The sequence below is a fragment of the Caretta caretta genome, chromosome 1 (assembly GCF_965140235.1).
Source record: "Caretta caretta isolate rCarCar2 chromosome 1, rCarCar1.hap1, whole genome shotgun sequence".
NCBI classification, from domain to species: Eukaryota; Metazoa; Chordata; order Testudines; family Cheloniidae; genus Caretta; species Caretta caretta.
In genome coordinates this window covers 332,465,044-332,483,045 of record NC_134206.1, presented here as the reverse complement: position 1 = coordinate 332,483,045, position 18,002 = coordinate 332,465,044, and the positions used below count along the sequence as shown (strand labels likewise).

Genomic DNA, 18,002 nt, shown 5'->3' with positions numbered 1-18,002 from the left:
GCCATGAGTTGGAGGGTGATAGATTTGAGTGGGTCATAAGGGAGCACAGAAGGGAAGCCCCAAACTATATTACGCTGGCACCTTAGGGATATGATTGGGATATACAAAGGTCTAAGCACGAAGATTTCCTTTTGCAAACATTAAAAGAGGAATGATTGTGAATTGAGGGTGCGGTAAAGAAGAAGCCAAGGAGACAGCTTGGCTGGAAGCTGGAGCTGCGAAACAGAGCTGGTTCTGGGCTTCCAATTCAATCTGGCTCAGGAATAGGGCCAGGGAGTTAATAAAACAATCATATTTGCACCAGGAAAACGGGCTGCAAGTAGGGCAGAAAAAATTTTAACTGACACAAACTTTCAGACAGCGCTCAGCATTTTGGGTGAAACAGTAATAGTCTATCACTGTATTAAATCTGAAACAAACAGACAGGAAATTCCAAAACAAAACTAAGTTACAGTTAAGGTTGCAAAGCACCGTTGTGAAGTATCAATGAACACATCTGTGTTAAAAGCCAAACACATTAAAAATTATGGAAATAGGCTAAATGCACATACAGACACATTCTCAATCACCAGCATCTAAATCACCTTAATTCTTCCCTTGCAAGTGTTGTTTATTTGTTTTTTTTAAACAGGGGCAGGGTTAAGGTTATGTAGATGTTGATGACTAAGCCCTGGTCTACACAAGGAAATTTGGTCAGCATAACTACATCGCTTGGGGTGTAAAAAATCCACACTCCTGAATGCCACAATTAAACCCACCTAACTCTCGGTGTAGATAGCATCAGGGCAAAGGGAGAATTCTACTGTCAACCTAGTGACCACCTCTTGGAGAGGTGGATTACCTATGCTGACAGGAGAAGCCCTCTCATCAGCATAGGTAGAATCTTCGCTGCAGCATCTTAAGCGTAGACAAGGCCTGAGGGTTTTTTTGTTTTGTTTTATTTTAACACCAGAGTGGATAAAAATCAAGGATTTTTTTTTTAAAAAAAGTTTATTTAAATTGGATTTTTTTTATAAAATGCTTTTTGAGGAAAAAAACCTATCTAAAGTTTTAATTAGATACATTATAGCTCAAAGATATCTCATCATGGAATAGGGATTATAAATTCTAATTCTATAGTATGAGACAATATATTAATGTAATGTTTCAGAAAAGTTTTGTAAATGAGTTCCAATAGTTCATGGATTAGGGACCCAATCTTATGGGGTTCCAGGGGGTTCTGTATAGATTATTTAGATTAATCTTTCTATCTACCCAATGGAACTCAGTGCTCAGTCTAGACAATACCATCAGAGATGCTTAGTTTTGCAGTTCTCAAACTGTGGATTTGTGTCTCCAGAGATAGCTTGCTTGTTAACAGCAAAAATGTTTTAAAATAAATAATATATATAGGTGAGAAATAACAGACCACAACCCTATTTCCCTCTGCAAATTTGTGTACACAGTCAGTCCCTTACCTCTCTCTAAAAGTGAAAAGTTTCAAAAAGTTCAATGAATAGAAGATTGTTGGGGCCGGAATAGATCTGGACACGGAGAAGTCTGGAGATAAATGTGAGAAGGGAGGGACAAGAACTAGAAACAAAAGTGAAATTGCTTGAGCAGCATATCCAAAAGTCTTGAGGTCTTTCTGAGTGTAGCCTTCATTGATTTGAGATCTACCATACCATTCTCTCACTACAAGGGAAAACCTATAATGCAGCAGGCCATAAAAGAGACACAGTTTGGGAATATTTTAATGAAGTTCCTCTACCTATTGGTAAGACAGGCATGCATGCAAAATGCAAACAGTGCAACAAAGAAATGCAAGGCCTGGTTGCCCAAATGAAACAACATCATGAGAAGTGTTCCTTCTCAGGAGGAAGCTGCATTGAAGATGATGAAAGGAACATGTCTGAACATGCAGGATCTTCAGGTTGGTAAAGTTTTTTAATTCATACTTCTTTCCCAAGGACTGCCTGTCTTCTTTCTGGGTTATTCCTGAATTCTCACGTTTGAGCAAAAAATATAGTTGTTACTCTATGGTACTATCATTTTAGATGCAGTTTTGATAAAAAATAAATAGCTGAAATAAGCAGATCTTCCTTTTACAATTTCATCTTTAAAGTAGTATTGAATGTCAGTGAATGCAATGAGTAATACTAAATGAGCAGTAAAGTAATAGTAATTAAATAACTACATAAATAAAATAAGGACTTATTTTGTTTAGGAGAATCCATCCTCAACATACAGCATTCTGAAGACTATACACCTTCAAGATCACCATCATTTTCTATCGTTTCAGAGTTATCTGCCAATGATAGTGTTTCAGTCACATCATGTATGTCATATAGCCACAGAATATCACCTGTAGCAAAAAGAAAAAAAAAAACTCCATCATCCAGAAACAACCACAGAGAAGTTTGTGATAAGAACCAGCATATTACAAAAAGGTAATTGATGAAAAATCTGCCTGGTTTGTTTATGCAACAAACTCTCCTTTCCGTATGATTGACTGAACCATGTTAATGAAGTGTGGGTTCTCATTAAGACCAGGATACAGTCCACCCAACAGAGCAGATGTTGCAGGCAAATTGCTGAATAAAGTGTATGAAATAGAAATTGAGCAGTGTGCAAAAGGTCTAGAGGGTGAAATTGTTAACCTGAGTCTTGATGGGTGGAGCAATGTCCACAATGATCCTGTTGTATGTGCTTGTGTGACAACAGAAGAAGAGAATGTCTTCCTTACAGAAACAATTGATACACCAGGAAATGCACACACAGCAGAATATTTACAAGAAGCAGCAATAAAAGCTATAACAAACTGAAAAAAAATTCAAATGTCTGGTACACAGCTTGGTCACAGACAATGCTGCAAATGTATCCAAGAGGAGAAGAAGAAAGTGAAGTAAGTCCCAAGCTAATAACATACGGTTGCACTCATTTGATGCACTTCCTAGCCAAAGATTTCAGGCTAATGTTGAAATTGCAAAATTCTTCCATAACAATCACTTTGCAGCAGCTGCTCTGAAAAAAGTGGGAGGAACCAAGATAACTCTCCCACAAGACGTGCGATGGAACTCAGTAATGGACTCTTTTGAGCACTATGTCAAGAACTGACCTAATCTGATGACAGTTTGTGAACAAAATGGTGAAAAAATATTTAGATGGCACTGTCACAGCCAAAATTCTCACACTAGGCTTACAAGAAATGTTGAACACATGCTGAGTACCCTGAAGCCTATTTCTGTAGCTTTGAACAAAACGCAGGGAAATAGCCCTTTTATTGCTGATGCTGTTGAAATTTGGAAGGAACTGAGTGACATCTTAAAAAGAGAAATATGCAATGATGAAGTTAAATTACAATAATTAAAAAAATGAATGGGACAAGCACTATCTCCAGCTCATTTTCTTGCAAATATTCTCAATACTCAGTACCAGGGTCAAACCTTAACCGCTGAAGAGGAGGAGTTGGCTATGACATGGACATCCAGCAATCATCCCTCCAAAATGCCAACTATAATAAACTTCAGAGCTAAGGGTGAACCATTCAAGAAATATATGTTTGCTGATGACGTTTTAAAGAAAGTCACACCAGTGAACTGGTGGAAGTCACTTAAACACTTGAATTCAGAGACTGTTGAAGGGATAATCTCACTTTTAACAGCAGTAGCTTCTTCTGCCGCTGTAGAAAGAATATTTTCTTCCTTTGGAAGAAGCCATTCCACATTGAGAAATAGTTTGGCACCTGAAAAAGGAGGAAAGCTTGTTTTTCTTTTCCAGATTATGAACAAACAGGAAAATGAAGGTGAAGATGACTGAGTTAGCTGCAGAAGCTGTAGCTCACAAAAGCTCATGCTCAAATAAATTGGTTAGTCTCTAAGGTGCCACAAGTACTCCTTTTCTTTTTGCCAATATTTTAAGTTTCTCATGTTGATCTGGCTGACAGTTATTTAATTTTTTTTGTTTTTAATATTTTATTTAACTATTTTAGTTAAAAATAATTTTAACAAAAACAAACCTGATTTTAAAAAACTTGAATGTTTAACTAAATTCAAAAATTCATATGCTTGTTGTGTTAAAACATTATGCATTTGCTGTTGAAGAAAAAAAACCAGAATACATAACGTTGTTGTTTTAGTTAAATAAAACAATTTAAATGTCTGTCTGGTGATGTTCTCCTCCTAATACAGCATGGCAAGAAAATCCTACAAATATTAATGATTAACCTGTTGAACTGAAGATAGTTCACCTACCAAGGACTTCATAAATATCTGAGCTTCAATTATCTTTGGTAAATGAAATAACCAAACAATCATTCATTTTCTGATATAGCTGTAAAACTAATCTGAAAAGTTTTCAAAATAAATCATTTAAAAAAATATATCGGGAGTACCTTCTAAAAATGAAACCTACATCTATCTCTGAGTTGTGAAGAATATGTATTAAGGTTATAACAACCAACAAGAATGCACTTTTATGTAGAAATCCATGATTAAATCGAGTCTTCCCAACTAGTGATTTAAATCAATTTGATTTAAATCAAATCTACCCTGTTTAACACACTGATGTTTTTAATGTTATGTCTTCTCTTGAACTGCTCTTATCTTTTTTTGTTTTGGAATTTACAAGTTACTTGAAATGTAAACATTTGAGAGAAGCTTGAAGGACTTAAGAAGAAAGTTGTCTACGTAGTACCTACAGACTACAGAAAATAAATTATTACAGTAACTCACCCAGGAAGTAATGAAGCATGAAATAAAGATCAGAACATCACTGTTAGAAGCCATAAAAATAACATGACAGACTTTGAAGTGATAATGACACTGATTTGTTGGACAGAAGATTTGAGATAATTCAAGATCTAGAAATCAGCCAGTGTTTAGATATTAGGTAGAAACAGAAACCACGTGTATGGCAAACTTTCAATGCTCTCACTGTGGGTAAGCACTCTGGAAAACTAAGATGAAAGAGGAATTGCTGCTGCTTCATTTCTTCTTCGATAGGTCTTTATTGCTCTAGACAAATCCTGAGAGTCAGTCTCTCAACAATAACTCATTTAGCTGATTACATAGAATATGTACTACTTAAGGTTACTTCTTTTTTATTTACACCCCTATCACCTAGGGTAATTATGCAACAACTCATTTAAGTATATAGAATATAATGATTTACCACACATAGGCCACTGTTTGTTTAAAGTAATCAAATTACTTGAATACCTACATTATTATTATTATACCTAGATTCATCAGGCCTGAAGCAAGGAACAAAAAGTAAGAGAAGGTAATTTAGGATTTTTCATTTACACCATTATTTCTACAAGAGTATGTTATAAGTAGTCCAATGTTTCACAAGAAAATTAGAATTTAAAAATAACCCTAAAAATGGTACAGTCTTCACCCTCCATAATTTCCACTTTTATCAAATTTTAAAAGACAAACCTTTAAAACCGTATTTATCTCTGGATTCCTGACCCAAAATTTAAGTTACATTTAACAGGATATCTTCAGATAATCCCCAATTCTTTCCATATTAAACACATTCACACATCACTAAGGCAAATAAAGTGCTTACCCATCAGTTTCCAAAGAACATTCCAAATATAAAATGATGCATTTTGTCTTCCTACATCTACTGACACCCTAAAACCAGAATGTAGCAAATTACCCAAGAGCCAAATCCTGGACCCAAAACACAGCCCAAACAAACAGATCATGCACTGAGGATAAGTATTTTCCCAGGTTTGAAGGTTTTTCCAATATGTGCACCATATCTTAACAGTCACAGTCATATCTTAACAGGCCACCTTCCCTCCGATTTGCAAGTACAAAGATCACCTCATTTCCCCTTTGGCACCTCCACCAAATAAAATCTCTGAACACAGTAACTGTTTATATAGGAAATATTAGTATTAACATTGTAATAGCATTCACCAGACCCATTATGTTGGGTGCTGTGCAAATACATATTAAAAACAAACACTCCAGCCCTGAAGAACATATCGTTCTGTGGTCTGATCTTGCTCAGTTTCACGTTACCAACTTTGCTCATATAAGCAGTCCTGCTGAAGCAGACTACGACAAACACACAAGTGACTTTAAGAAATTAAAGGAAATGGAAGGGAAGACAAGGATAGGAATGCACAACTATAGCCAGCCATATGACAAACCAAAATCCAAGACAGAAGTAATCTTTTTGTTTTAAACCAGCAATATTCATGATAACAGTATTTCCTATTGACCACCATTCCAGCTACTGTCTGTCAGAAAGCATAATGTTCTGTGTAACTGCAAGTCTACCTCTGTTCCAGAATCTCACTGTTCAACAGCTGACCTCCGCTGAATATGAGTGCCTAGACTTCTGCTGTGATAAATCCAGAACAAATTTACTCCATAGCTCTTCACTTCCCTGGGGAAGAGAATATGAAGGAAGACTCAGTAAGCAGGAGGTCTCAGGATCAACACCAGTGGTCCATGAAACCAGTACTATTTTACAGAGGGGGCCACCCGCTAACAAGTCTGTGACTGAGCAAAAACACCAAATGTCAAGTGCATTGCATAAAGGGGCATAGAAACAAAACCTCTTTCAGATTAACTTTCTGCTGGACTGGAGTCATCATCTCCTATAGGACTTCCCTTCCATTCCTGTGACTCAAGGTATGTCTACACAGAAATTAAACACCTGTGATTGGCCTGGGTCAGATGACTCTGGCTCCTGGGGTTTAAGCTGTGGGACTAAAAATTGCTGTGCAGATGTTTCGGCTTGAACTAGAGCCCAAGCTCTCGGACCCCACGAGATTGGGTCAGCTGACCCAGGCAAGCCACAGCCATGTCATAGATCTTTTATTCCAGGTAAATGTATGGTCAGAGTCGTAAGAATGGCAGGGTGGACAGGACAATCTCATACTAACAGCTCCACTGTGGCCTCATCTGCACTGGTATCCAGATCTCCTGCAGGTAGCCAGAGAGCCACCATATCCACCGTTTTTGTTCCCAGATCTCCTGTCTCAACAGAAAAGGAGGATCCAGCATCCCAACCTACACACACTCCAGTTTGCAGTATTGAGGATAACATGCTGACTAATGTTGACAATTTCCATTCTCAGAGGCAGAAACCTCTCACACCATCCTCTTACAATCCAGGAAAGATTCCACCCTAAAATGTTGTCCACTCCCCTTCCCCCACCCCTCAAAAAGGAAACCGTTTACTATCTGTGCCACTGGTAAAGAACCTGCTCCATCTCGAGCTGGGGTCTCTGCAGTCCTAGAGTACTTTCTACAACTTTAGTCTGAAGGCATAACCTTCCAAAAGGTCTACATAGCAGCAATATCTGCTCATGACAATTATGTTAAGGACAAACCCATCTTGTCTCATCCTACAATCTTCAAGATCCTTAATGGCCTAGTGAAAATGTTTACCTCCATTAGGAAGCCCCTGGTTTCACGGGACCTAAATACTGTCCTATCAAAGCTGATGGGCCTCTCATTATAAGCCTCTGGCACAAACCTTTCTAACATCAAAATGGCATCCTCATACCAATTACATTTTCTAGGAGTGTGAGTGAGCTAGTACTTTGTAGCCCATTCCACTTTATACTGTGGTTCGTATGAGACCGCATCCATGCTTCACACCTCAAATGGATTCAGATTTCCACCTCTCTCAATATATTTCCCTCCCCATGTTCTTATCCAGATTCCATTCCCACTCAGGAAGCTCAACTCCATTTCTAGATGTAAAGAGGTTCCCTGTTTTACCTGGGAAAAAAAATCTTTTAAAAAATCGAATAGATTGTTTATAGCATATGGGGAGAGATGTCTGGGATAATCCATTATGAAACAGACTCTCACTGGATTAAATGTATAGAACATTATATTTTAGTATTGAAACCAGTAATCCATGGTTTAAACCTCGATGAGAACTCCCACATTATCAGTGGCATCTCTTAGGCAGGTTCATCTGGTGGAGATAAGCAAAGCAGAAACTTGGAGTTCAGTTCACCCTTTCACCAGATGCTTGCTATTCCTTAGATTTAGTACGGCACTACAATGACCAGTTTAGGAGAGTGGTGCTATAGTCCATATTTAGCTAAGAACTCCTTGCCCACCATCATCTTGGTGAGGTACTGCTTATGGGAGGCCCTCAAAGAAGAAAAGTCACTTATTAGTAACAGTTGCTCAGAGAAGGGCTATGTGTATTCACCATATTGTCCCACCTTCACCTCTACTTCAAAGTTCTACATATCACCACAATTTGGCAATCAGGGAGAAGGAACTCTAAGATGATTGCAGGTGCACTCCCTTAGACAGAAAGCAATAACATCACCCTGACAAAAGATCCCTCAAGAACTCTTCAACTGATATGGCTTTTCAAGGCTGGTATCTGAGGAGCCATATCCTACAAGTGGAACTACACTGAGGCCCTGGAAGAAGAAAGCTGTGCTTGCCCTAGTGCTCTGCTTTACATTGAGCAGTGCATCAGCACTGGAAGTGTTGCATTGGCATAGTACCAGCAGTGCAAAAATCCCTAATGTAGCCAAAGCTTTAATCTTTAACCTTTCTGAATGAGGAGCCTAGGTAAGGGCCTAAAGTTCTAACCAATGTTCCAAAGCAAACCTTTAAGGAACTCGGATATAGGGCCCCATTTTCAAAACTCAGGTTCTAAGTTATATATGCAAAATGTATTTGCGCATGCAAATGCATGTTTCACATATATATTACCTAAAAGAATGTTTGTGATAAATTATACACATATCACAAAAAACACTGATTGTAATTATTTTTCCAACTTATTTTTAAACAGGTTAAATATAAAATATTTAATATCAACGTTTTGATAACTAGTCCCAACTATTTCTGCTTGACAGAGCTTTGAAATACAGCAAAGATTCAAATTACCCAAGCAGAGGTTCATGTCCTCCAACAGGTTCAAATAATTTGCTCTATCAGTCTCCCCAGCTTGAGCAGAGGAATGGTTCTCCTTTAAAACCAGGTCCAATCCTCCCCCCCCACACCCTCCACTATGTCTTCATTAGGTCTTCAAAACATTAAAATTTACGTTTGTAGTGTGCAAAAATCAGCAGGCACCCATAAGTGTGAAAATGTTGGTTTAAATCCATAAAGGTAGATGCCTAAATAGAAGTGACTTGCTGGTTTTCTGAGGATATTATTAAGACTAAAATCTAGTCTGATACACCAACAAAAACAAAAAAGCCACTGAACAGCACAGAAAGACAAAATTCAACTATTGTAGAATCCAGGGCAGAGGCAAAACACCAACCGCTACTAGCAAGGTCTGAGGTGTTAAATCATGTTAGTTGGGAATCCCACGCAATGACATTAAGAGCTTTAGCAGCAAATAACGGTTTTGCTATGAGTTTACTGGATTTGTCAGGGATCAGTAACTGAACTACAATATAGCTGAGAAATCCATTTCCAAGACAAATATATAACGTCAGGGAATAAAGAGGACATTGGTCCAAGCTTTGGGACTTTATATTCAGTCCATCACTAGTTGCAAGAAAGCAATGATGGATTCATCAGTGACTCTTTCAACATCAAACATCTCATTAACCATTAAAGCTGCATATGCCTAATCCTACTGACTTGTTTATATCCAGCTTCTCACTACTGTGGGGCGTTTCTAGTCCTAGCAGATCCTAAGTTCGGACCTCAAACTGGCAAAGAGTCCTGAGTCCTCCTTGATTGAACTAGCCTCGTTATTCATAGCCTGATTCTTGCTTGAATAGTTATACCTGCCTCTGGAAATTTCCACTACATGCATCTGAAGAAATGGGTATTCACCCACGAAAGCTTATGCTCCAATACATCTTTTAGTCTATAAGGTGCCACAGGACTCTGCTGCTTTTACAGATCCAGACTAACATGGCTACCCCCCCGATACTTGACCTCAAAACTGTACATCATTCAGTTACTATCTTATCGGTCACAGAAATTTATATATAATTTTAATAGCTGCTATCTAAAAAGTGGCAGAGCTATCTAGACTGTAAAGTAAGAAAGACTCTCTTTAGTGCATGTTTATGCAGAAATTCACAATAAGACTCTATGTTAATATAAACAATAATATAGAGATTGAAAACCAGAATGAAGCATTCATCAGCAGCAGTTCACAAACTATTTGCTGCTAAAGTCTTGTCATAACTGACATTTGGGGAAATTTAAGATAGTCATTTGCATGATCAGCAAGATTCAGAAGACCAGTTTCTCAACTTTCTAGTGCTAGATGTTTCTGGGTTCCAATTTTTCTAATGTGGATGCAGACTGAGATGTAGAAATGGGGGAGGGGAGGGAATGTGGATCATTCAAATGCTTTCAAAATGGCTCGCTTCCTCAACACAAGCCCTGCTTTTTGACCAGAGATCAGAAATGTTTCATTCCATGTGTTAATACCCATTTTACTTCCTGTTCTATAAGACAGCACAACATTTCTACATAAAACTCCTCCATCCTACGACTCAGACCACTTCTGGTGAAAGTATTGCAACATACAGGGATAGGAAGACTTTTACCACAAACAGGTTTATATAACAAACTAAGGCCTCGTCGACACAAGAAAAGTTAAGACCAGTTATTTATCGTGTGTACAGCTCCACCAGTAGTAACAAAAGTGGTTTATGGGTCCCATTTTGCCTAATGCAGGAATCCTAGAAAGTTATTTCAATTTCAAAACTGGGTGCTCAGATACGAACCGTCTCAGAACTGTTACATTTATGAGATGCATCTCATTTGAAATAAGAGTTTGTAAAGCTCATTCTCATTAAAGGAACAAGTAATAGTTTATTAACAAGGAAGAAAAAGTAGTGAACAGTTCAGAAAGCTCCTGCAAGCTCTTATGTAAGTACTTAACTTTACTCATGTGAGCAGTCCCAATGACTCCAATGGAGTCACGCATCTGAAAAAAAAGTTAAGCATGTGCTAAGTGTATATAGGGCAAGGGCCTAAGAATATTCAATTTTAAGTCTACATTTAGCCATTAGATTTCCAATAGCTACATCACACACAACCCCATGGAGATTTAAAACAAAAACAAAAAATAGACAAACTTTTCTTAATCATTGTTTCACCAATAATAAGCACATTTCAACAGTTCCATCATGTAATATCTTCATTACAACGTACTGTGTGCTTCTGTAAAGGCAGCCCATTTAGACCTGATTGCAGAGATTTTTTTCCACTGTTTTTCTGTTGCCTAGTTACTGTAAGCTCCTACTAAATATTTTATTGGGTGCCTTTGCTAGATAGATTGATGTCAAGTACAATACATTTTATGTAATGTCAAGTACATTACATAAAAATTATATAAAACAGGATTATTACACACTACCATTTTACTTCAAAAATCCATCTCTTATTCCAGTGAACTGCAATATTTGCTAGTAAAATTCTTTGAAAATATCAACTTTATAAAAAGTAGGTAGCTCGCATTTTCCCCATTACCACCTTATTTTAATATCCCTTTTTTAAGGAAAAAGATTGTACTTGTATAACAATGTCAGCACAGACAAACTAGAAATTTCAGTTATTCGGAAGCTGCAATGTCCTGTCAGTTACCCCTGAATCTAGGGGAGAAAAGCAATCTGTTTTCCCACCACAGTTAACACTGTGGTTCTGAGAAGCATCTTCTGATCATTCTTAAGCCTGATAAGCCAATCAACTGATTAGATGGGAGAACTGTAAGGAACAGTATTAAGTTCTAAGAGGATGAGTACTTTAAACCATAACAGCTAAACTAAAATAAATGCAATAGACATGTGAAAATGTGCTTTTCCTATCAGAAGCAGTATCAGTATCGGCTATTTAACAGACCTGACTTTATAAAAGTATGGTAAAAATAGCACTGCTATGTTGAGTCAATGATTCTCAATTATACTGGGTCTATGTCCCACAGAAATGGCCAAAATTGACCTCACAACTGACTATACCCATAATCCTTTGTGATTAGAGATGTGGAAGCGGGATCACAGGATGGTTTTTAAGACCATTTTGTGTGTTGGGAGAGACAGCATGCTGGCTGAGATGCTTCTCTCCACCACTTACCCAGCACTCAACCTCAGGGAAGCAGTACCTCCAGAGATTTTGCAGATAAATCCACCATCTCCGGCATCCCACTTTCCATGCCCAGAGCTACATAGCAATGGGTTTGGGGCAGGAGACAGCAAGCTTAGGAAGGAGAAAACATGGAAATAAGCTGCTTCTTCCTTTTCCTCCCCAGGCTGTTACTAAGTCCTAGGAACAAAATGATTTTAACTTCACACAGGTTTCAGAGCCGTGTTAGTCTGTATTCGTAAAAAGAAAAGGAGTACTTGTGGCACCTTAGAGACTAACCAATTTATCTGAGCATAAGCTTTCGTGAGCTACAGCTCACTTCATCTGATGCACTTCACACACCATCCCAACCCCAATCAATGGGTGAGATGCATAAGACATCTCTTTGCAACTCAGAGACAAAGAACTGATCCCAAATCTTCTTGTGTCAAGAGCACAGATTCCTGAGGCACAAGACTGGCTCAGCATGAAAAAAAATATTTTCTCTGTCCCACGAGTCAATTTGCTTGTCCATGCCCTAATTATATTTCAGCTCAACCATGTCACCCTTATTTTGAGTCATTTCACTGATTTCCCATTTGCCTGTGTAATAAATTCAGAATTCTTGTCCTCACTGTCAAGACCTTACATTATTCAACACTTGCTTACATTTCTGACAATCTCATCTACTGTTCCCCACCACCACAAGTGCTTATTCCTGGTCACAGTTCAACATAGGGTCAACTGCTATCTTCGATCATGTTGTAACAAGGTTAGTCTAAACAAAGCCTGACAATAAATACTGAAAAGTCCAGGGACAAAGCTTTCTTGATGACAACTTCAGGTCTCCAAGCTATCAATTAAGTTCTCTACTCCCTTCTGATGGGAACACATTACACCACTGTGTGCTAAACACTAAGATCGTCTATAGTGTTGCCCCAGCTGTGTTGGTCCCAAGAGATTAGAGAGACAAAGTGGGTGAGGTAACATTAACATCAAACCAAGACCTGAAGAACAGTTCTGTGTAAGCTTGAAGTCTGTCTCTCACCAACAGAAGTTGGTTCCATAAAAGATTCTCACACACCTTGTCTCTCCAACAGTAAGATAAAGAAACTTAAATTAAGGTTAAAAGAAAGTTAGAAGTGTACTACAGTTAACATCCAACCCAGCTAAACAACAAATTCATATGCTGCAGTCACATATTTAAAAAAAAAATCCTATAAAGTTCTGAATATTAGAAAGTTTGGGAAAAAAAACACCTTAGGTTATGTCTACACTAGAGACCTAAGTTGCGCCATTGTAAGGTATCCCATGCAACCGCTCTGTGTTGATTCACTCGGCTTTTTTGTTGGAAAAAGTTTTTTGATCAAAATGAATGTCTGTTTTTTCAACCAAAAAGTAGGTAACAAAAAAACTTTGTTAGAAGTTTTCAATTGTCAGAAACTGAATGTTTTTCACCTCTTGTATGAAAAACAAAAAATTTCATAGTAATTTTTTTTTAATTTTCAAGTTTCCTCAAGAAAACTATGGGCATTTGCCAGCTTTATTTTCTAAAATTCAGTAATAAATTTTACAAAATGTACATCAGAGAGATTGTATACCCTAAAGATCTCTAATTGTTGGAAGATCACCCCTAAGACGGTGGGACAACAACACTATATCGGATACAAAATTATCCAAGTAAAACAATACTTTAAGACGAATATATTTTGACTCGAAAAGATAAAAAAATCAAGAATAAATTACCACAACCTACAGTCTCTAAGGCACACCCTTAAGGGGGTGTGCCCCAAACGTTCCTCCGCACAGCAAAGCCCGGAGCACCACCACAAACCCAACTCCGTTCCCAGACCCTCCCCCAACCACAGCACGGTCCTGCACCCAGTCCCAGCTCTGCTCCCAGACACAGACCTAGCCTCAGCTCCGGCCCTGGCCAAGCAGCAGCTTCTCTCCCAGCCCCCTGGCGTGGACAGATTCCATTACAGATAAGAGGTGGGGCACAACATAAAAGTTTGGGGACCACTTTCTAAGGCCTAGCTTAGTTGCACTGGCTTGACTAAAAGGTGTGATGCTAAACCAGTGCAACTTTGTGTTTAGACAACATTTAAACTCAGTTGTTATTTAACATTGGGAAGATAAATCAGGTTCAAACCCAATGAGAGACAGTCCACACAAAAAGTTACCTTAAATCAGTTTAACATCACACTTTTAGTTTAACCGGTGCAATTTCTGCTCTTATATAATGAAAAAAAGATGGAAATACTACTATTTTCAATATGTATAACACCTAGCATTTGAATATGTGTTAGCACAAGACCCAACAAGAAACACTCAAGTCACGGTACTAAAACAAAAATAGTTTTTGTAGACTCTAGTCATTTTGTCTTAACAACTAATCATTTGGGGTAGACAGATAGGTCTATATAGTAGCAAAGTACCGCACATTGGAAAACATAGTCCCAACTATACATATAAAATGATGGCATCTAAATTAGCTGTTATCACTCAAGAAAGAAATCTTGGAGTCATTGTGGATTGTTCTCTGTAAACATCCACTCAGTGTGCAGCGGCAGTCAAAAAAGTGAACAGAATGTTGGGAATCATTAAGAAGGGGATAGATAAGAAAACAAAATATTATATTGCTTCTATATAAATTCATGGTACACCCACATCTTGAATACTGTATGCAGATGTGGTCATCCCATCTCCAAAAACGTATACTGGAATGGCAGAAGGTTCAGAAAAGGAAAACAAAAATGATTAGAGGTATGGAATGGCTTCCTTATGAGGAGAGATTAATAAGACTGGGACTTTTCAGCTTGGAAAAGAGATGACTAAGGGGGGGGGAATCTGATAGAGGTCTATAAAATCATGACTGGTATAGAGAAAGTAAATAAGGAAGCACTATTTACTCCTTCTCATTACATAAGAACTAGGGGTCACTGAATGAAATTAATAGGCAGCAGGTTTAAAACAAACAAAAGGAAGTATTTCTTCACCCAACGTCAACCTGTGGAACTCCTTGCCAGAGGATGCTGTGAAGGCCAAGACTATAACATGGTTCAAAAAAGAACTAGATAAGTTCATGGATGAGCCATCAATAGCTATTAGGCAGGATCGGCAGGGATGGTGTCCCTAACCTCTGTTTGCCAGAACCTGGGAATGCATGACAGGAGATAGATCACTCGATCATTACCTGATCTGTTCTTTCCCTTTGGGGCACCTAACATTAGCCACTGTCAGAAGACAGGATACTGGGCTAGATGGACCTTTGGTCTAACCCAGTATGGCCATTCTTATGTAGCAAGAAAAAACACCAGGAGAAACAAACCAACTTTGGTGCAGTATGAGCCACACAAATAGGTCAAGAGGTATTCTCCGAATTATGGGCCTGTTCATGCTGTCCTTAATTATGTAAAATCTTAGTCCAATTATTTTCAATGGGTTCTTCCTGCACAACTACTTTAGGATCCAGCCCCAATAAAAATTCTCTCTCTGATTTTCACAGCCCATTTTAACTGAAGCAAGCTTTCAACTCCTGGGTTATGCTATTCTCAAAATGTATTGGTATGAGCAGATAAGCTATATACACTGGGACTGCATGAAAACTGTACAGAAGTCTATGTATTTTCCTATATTACAAACCCTGAATTTGTGAAACTTTTAATTAAGGAGAAACAGTTGCAGAGAGGACTTTATTAATTGTGAAATACAAAAGTGAAAATACAATTATCTAAAAATCATGCTTTTAAAAGGGTATGTTCAAAGTGTGCGTCTATGGATGTCATGCAAATATTTGTGCACACTAGAACTGCACAAATTAAAACTTCACAGAAAATAGTAAAATGCTTAAAAAAATTATTTCGGTTGGAGTTTGTAGGCACTACCATAATAATAAAATGATCAGTTTCTATCACCTTCAGGAACAGAAACACTAGAATGTCTACACTTTTAACACTGACATACTTTTAACCTTTCATGCTACAATCAATCAATGGCTGAGGAAGCATTGCACTAACCAAACAGGCCTGATATTCTGAAAAAAAATCAGTTGTTTCCTTCATAAGAAAAATGTCAAGTGCATGAATGCAGTGTAGGACTACATTTGTTTTTCTCCATACAAAGCTTGTTTCACCTCTACACCTACCCAGGAGAGAACTTAAGTTTCCTGTGCAATAGATATCCAATGTGCCATTTTAGACGTTAGAATAGAAAAGAAGAAGAATTGTTTCCTGTGCAAAAATATATATCAGAGTATTATTCTGGCAGTTAACATTTCCTGGGAAAAATCAGAAAACTTTTCCTTTTGAAATTACCATCAACTACTAGTGCAGCTTCTGAAAGGCAGAAAAACCATGCAGTTCACTGAGTTTGCATATGTGGGTTAATATATCCCTGTTCAGTTTGTACTTTTAAAATATATAATACAAGATACCTCACAATAATAGTGTGGTGCAAAACTCACTTCCCTCATTAATTTTAAAAGTATCTTCTGCTTGTAACTAAGGATTATGTAACATTTACTTAAGTGAAGGATTTTAAATGTTCACTTCCGATTTTTTAAAACCTCTTAAACTTCCTGGTTTATACATCCCCACATTCCCCAAACACTGTTAAAAATATGTCAAAAAAAAACCCAACCCCAAATCATCATGGAAAGGACTAACAAACTACTGCCACAACTGTATGAATGCAGAAGACAAATATATAGTGATTCATTTAATTACGCATTGCAAAAAAACCCAATCACAAAAGGTGATTTTAAGATAGATATTTAAAGTATAGTCAAAATAAGTGTTCCTCGTGGAAGCAGAACATAGGGAGAGTAAAAGTAGTACCCTTTTGTGTGTTCCTTTAACGTGTGCTGTTTCAAAAGGCGAGTGTGAAACGTGTGGGCATGTCTACAGAGGGCAAGCGTTAAAGTAAAAATCGTCCAACCCCAGGGTGCTGGCTACATTACAACACTGATCATTCCAATTTCCGTAAATTCTTCCACTAGCCAGTAGAGGCCAAGCGCGCCGCTCTTCGGGAGAGGCTGCCTTCCCCATCCCCACTCCCCGAGAACTTATGAGGCATGGCGACCACAAGAACATCCACGGTCCCGTTCGTGAGGGATCACCACACGGGGCAGTAACATCTCCAAGGTGCCACACGCCACGTCTCGCCCTCGGCAGCGGGCGCTCAGGAGTGTTACCCGGAACCGTGCCAGGGCCCGGGGAGGGAGTCACCGGCTGCCACCAGCGCACAGGCGAAGCAGGATCCCTGCCCCGAGGAGCCCAGGCACAGAGCAGCGGACCGGGGGCACCGGGCCCACGGGCCGGGAAGTGCAGCAGCCCCGTCCCTTACCTAGGAGGAGCAGCTTGACCTCCCTGGCCGCCTTCTCGCCATCCTCCCGCAGGTTCCTGTCGATCATCTTGCTCCGCTCCACCGCCGCCTTGTCCTCCGCGCTCAGCGTGCAGCCCATCTTGGGGGGCGGTAGGTGCTTAACGATCCCCGCCCAGAAGCCCCCCTGTGGAGGCGCTCAGGTGACAGAGTTCACCCCCACACGCGCGCACCGGGATGTGGGGGGGACGACGCTGACCAGACAAGGCTCAGAGCCGTTTCTGTCCGGGCGTGAGTTGAGCCAACGGTCCCGAGAGCAGGGACCCGCTTCCCTCTCCCCGAGCTCCCTCAGCCCAGTGATGCTGCTCAGCTCCCGAGGCGCCGCCTGTCTCTCGCGCTCCCCAGCAGCGCGCGCGCGCACGCGCGCCAAACACCTCGCGTGAGGGAGCGCGAGCCGCTCGCTCGCGTTCAGTCTTGCTCGCTCTAGGGGAAGGCAGTGCGCGTGCGCACGGCTGCTCGGGTTAAAGAAAGCTTGTGGCGAAACGGGGGTGGGGGGATGGAAAAGAAGGGGGTAAGAAACCCAGATGAAAAATGGGGAGGGGGTGGAAAAGGGCAAACCACCCCTCCCAGTCCACGCTGCGTCTGCGTGACGTCACC

General features: G+C 39.4%; 1 protein-coding gene across 1 annotated transcript in view; it reads right to left on the bottom strand.

Moving 5' to 3' along the window:
* The window catches only part of GNAI1 (G protein subunit alpha i1), a 71,697-nt gene extending 53,918 nt beyond the window's left edge, over positions 1–17,779 (bottom strand). The window contains exon 1 of the mRNA XM_048836487.2: positions 17,370–17,779. Coding sequence (XP_048692444.1) covers positions 17,370–17,487 — 118 coding nt within the window. The 5' untranslated portion in view covers positions 17,488–17,779. The remainder of the gene's footprint in view (positions 1–17,369) is intronic.
* Between the last annotated feature and the right edge of the window lie 223 nt (positions 17,780–18,002).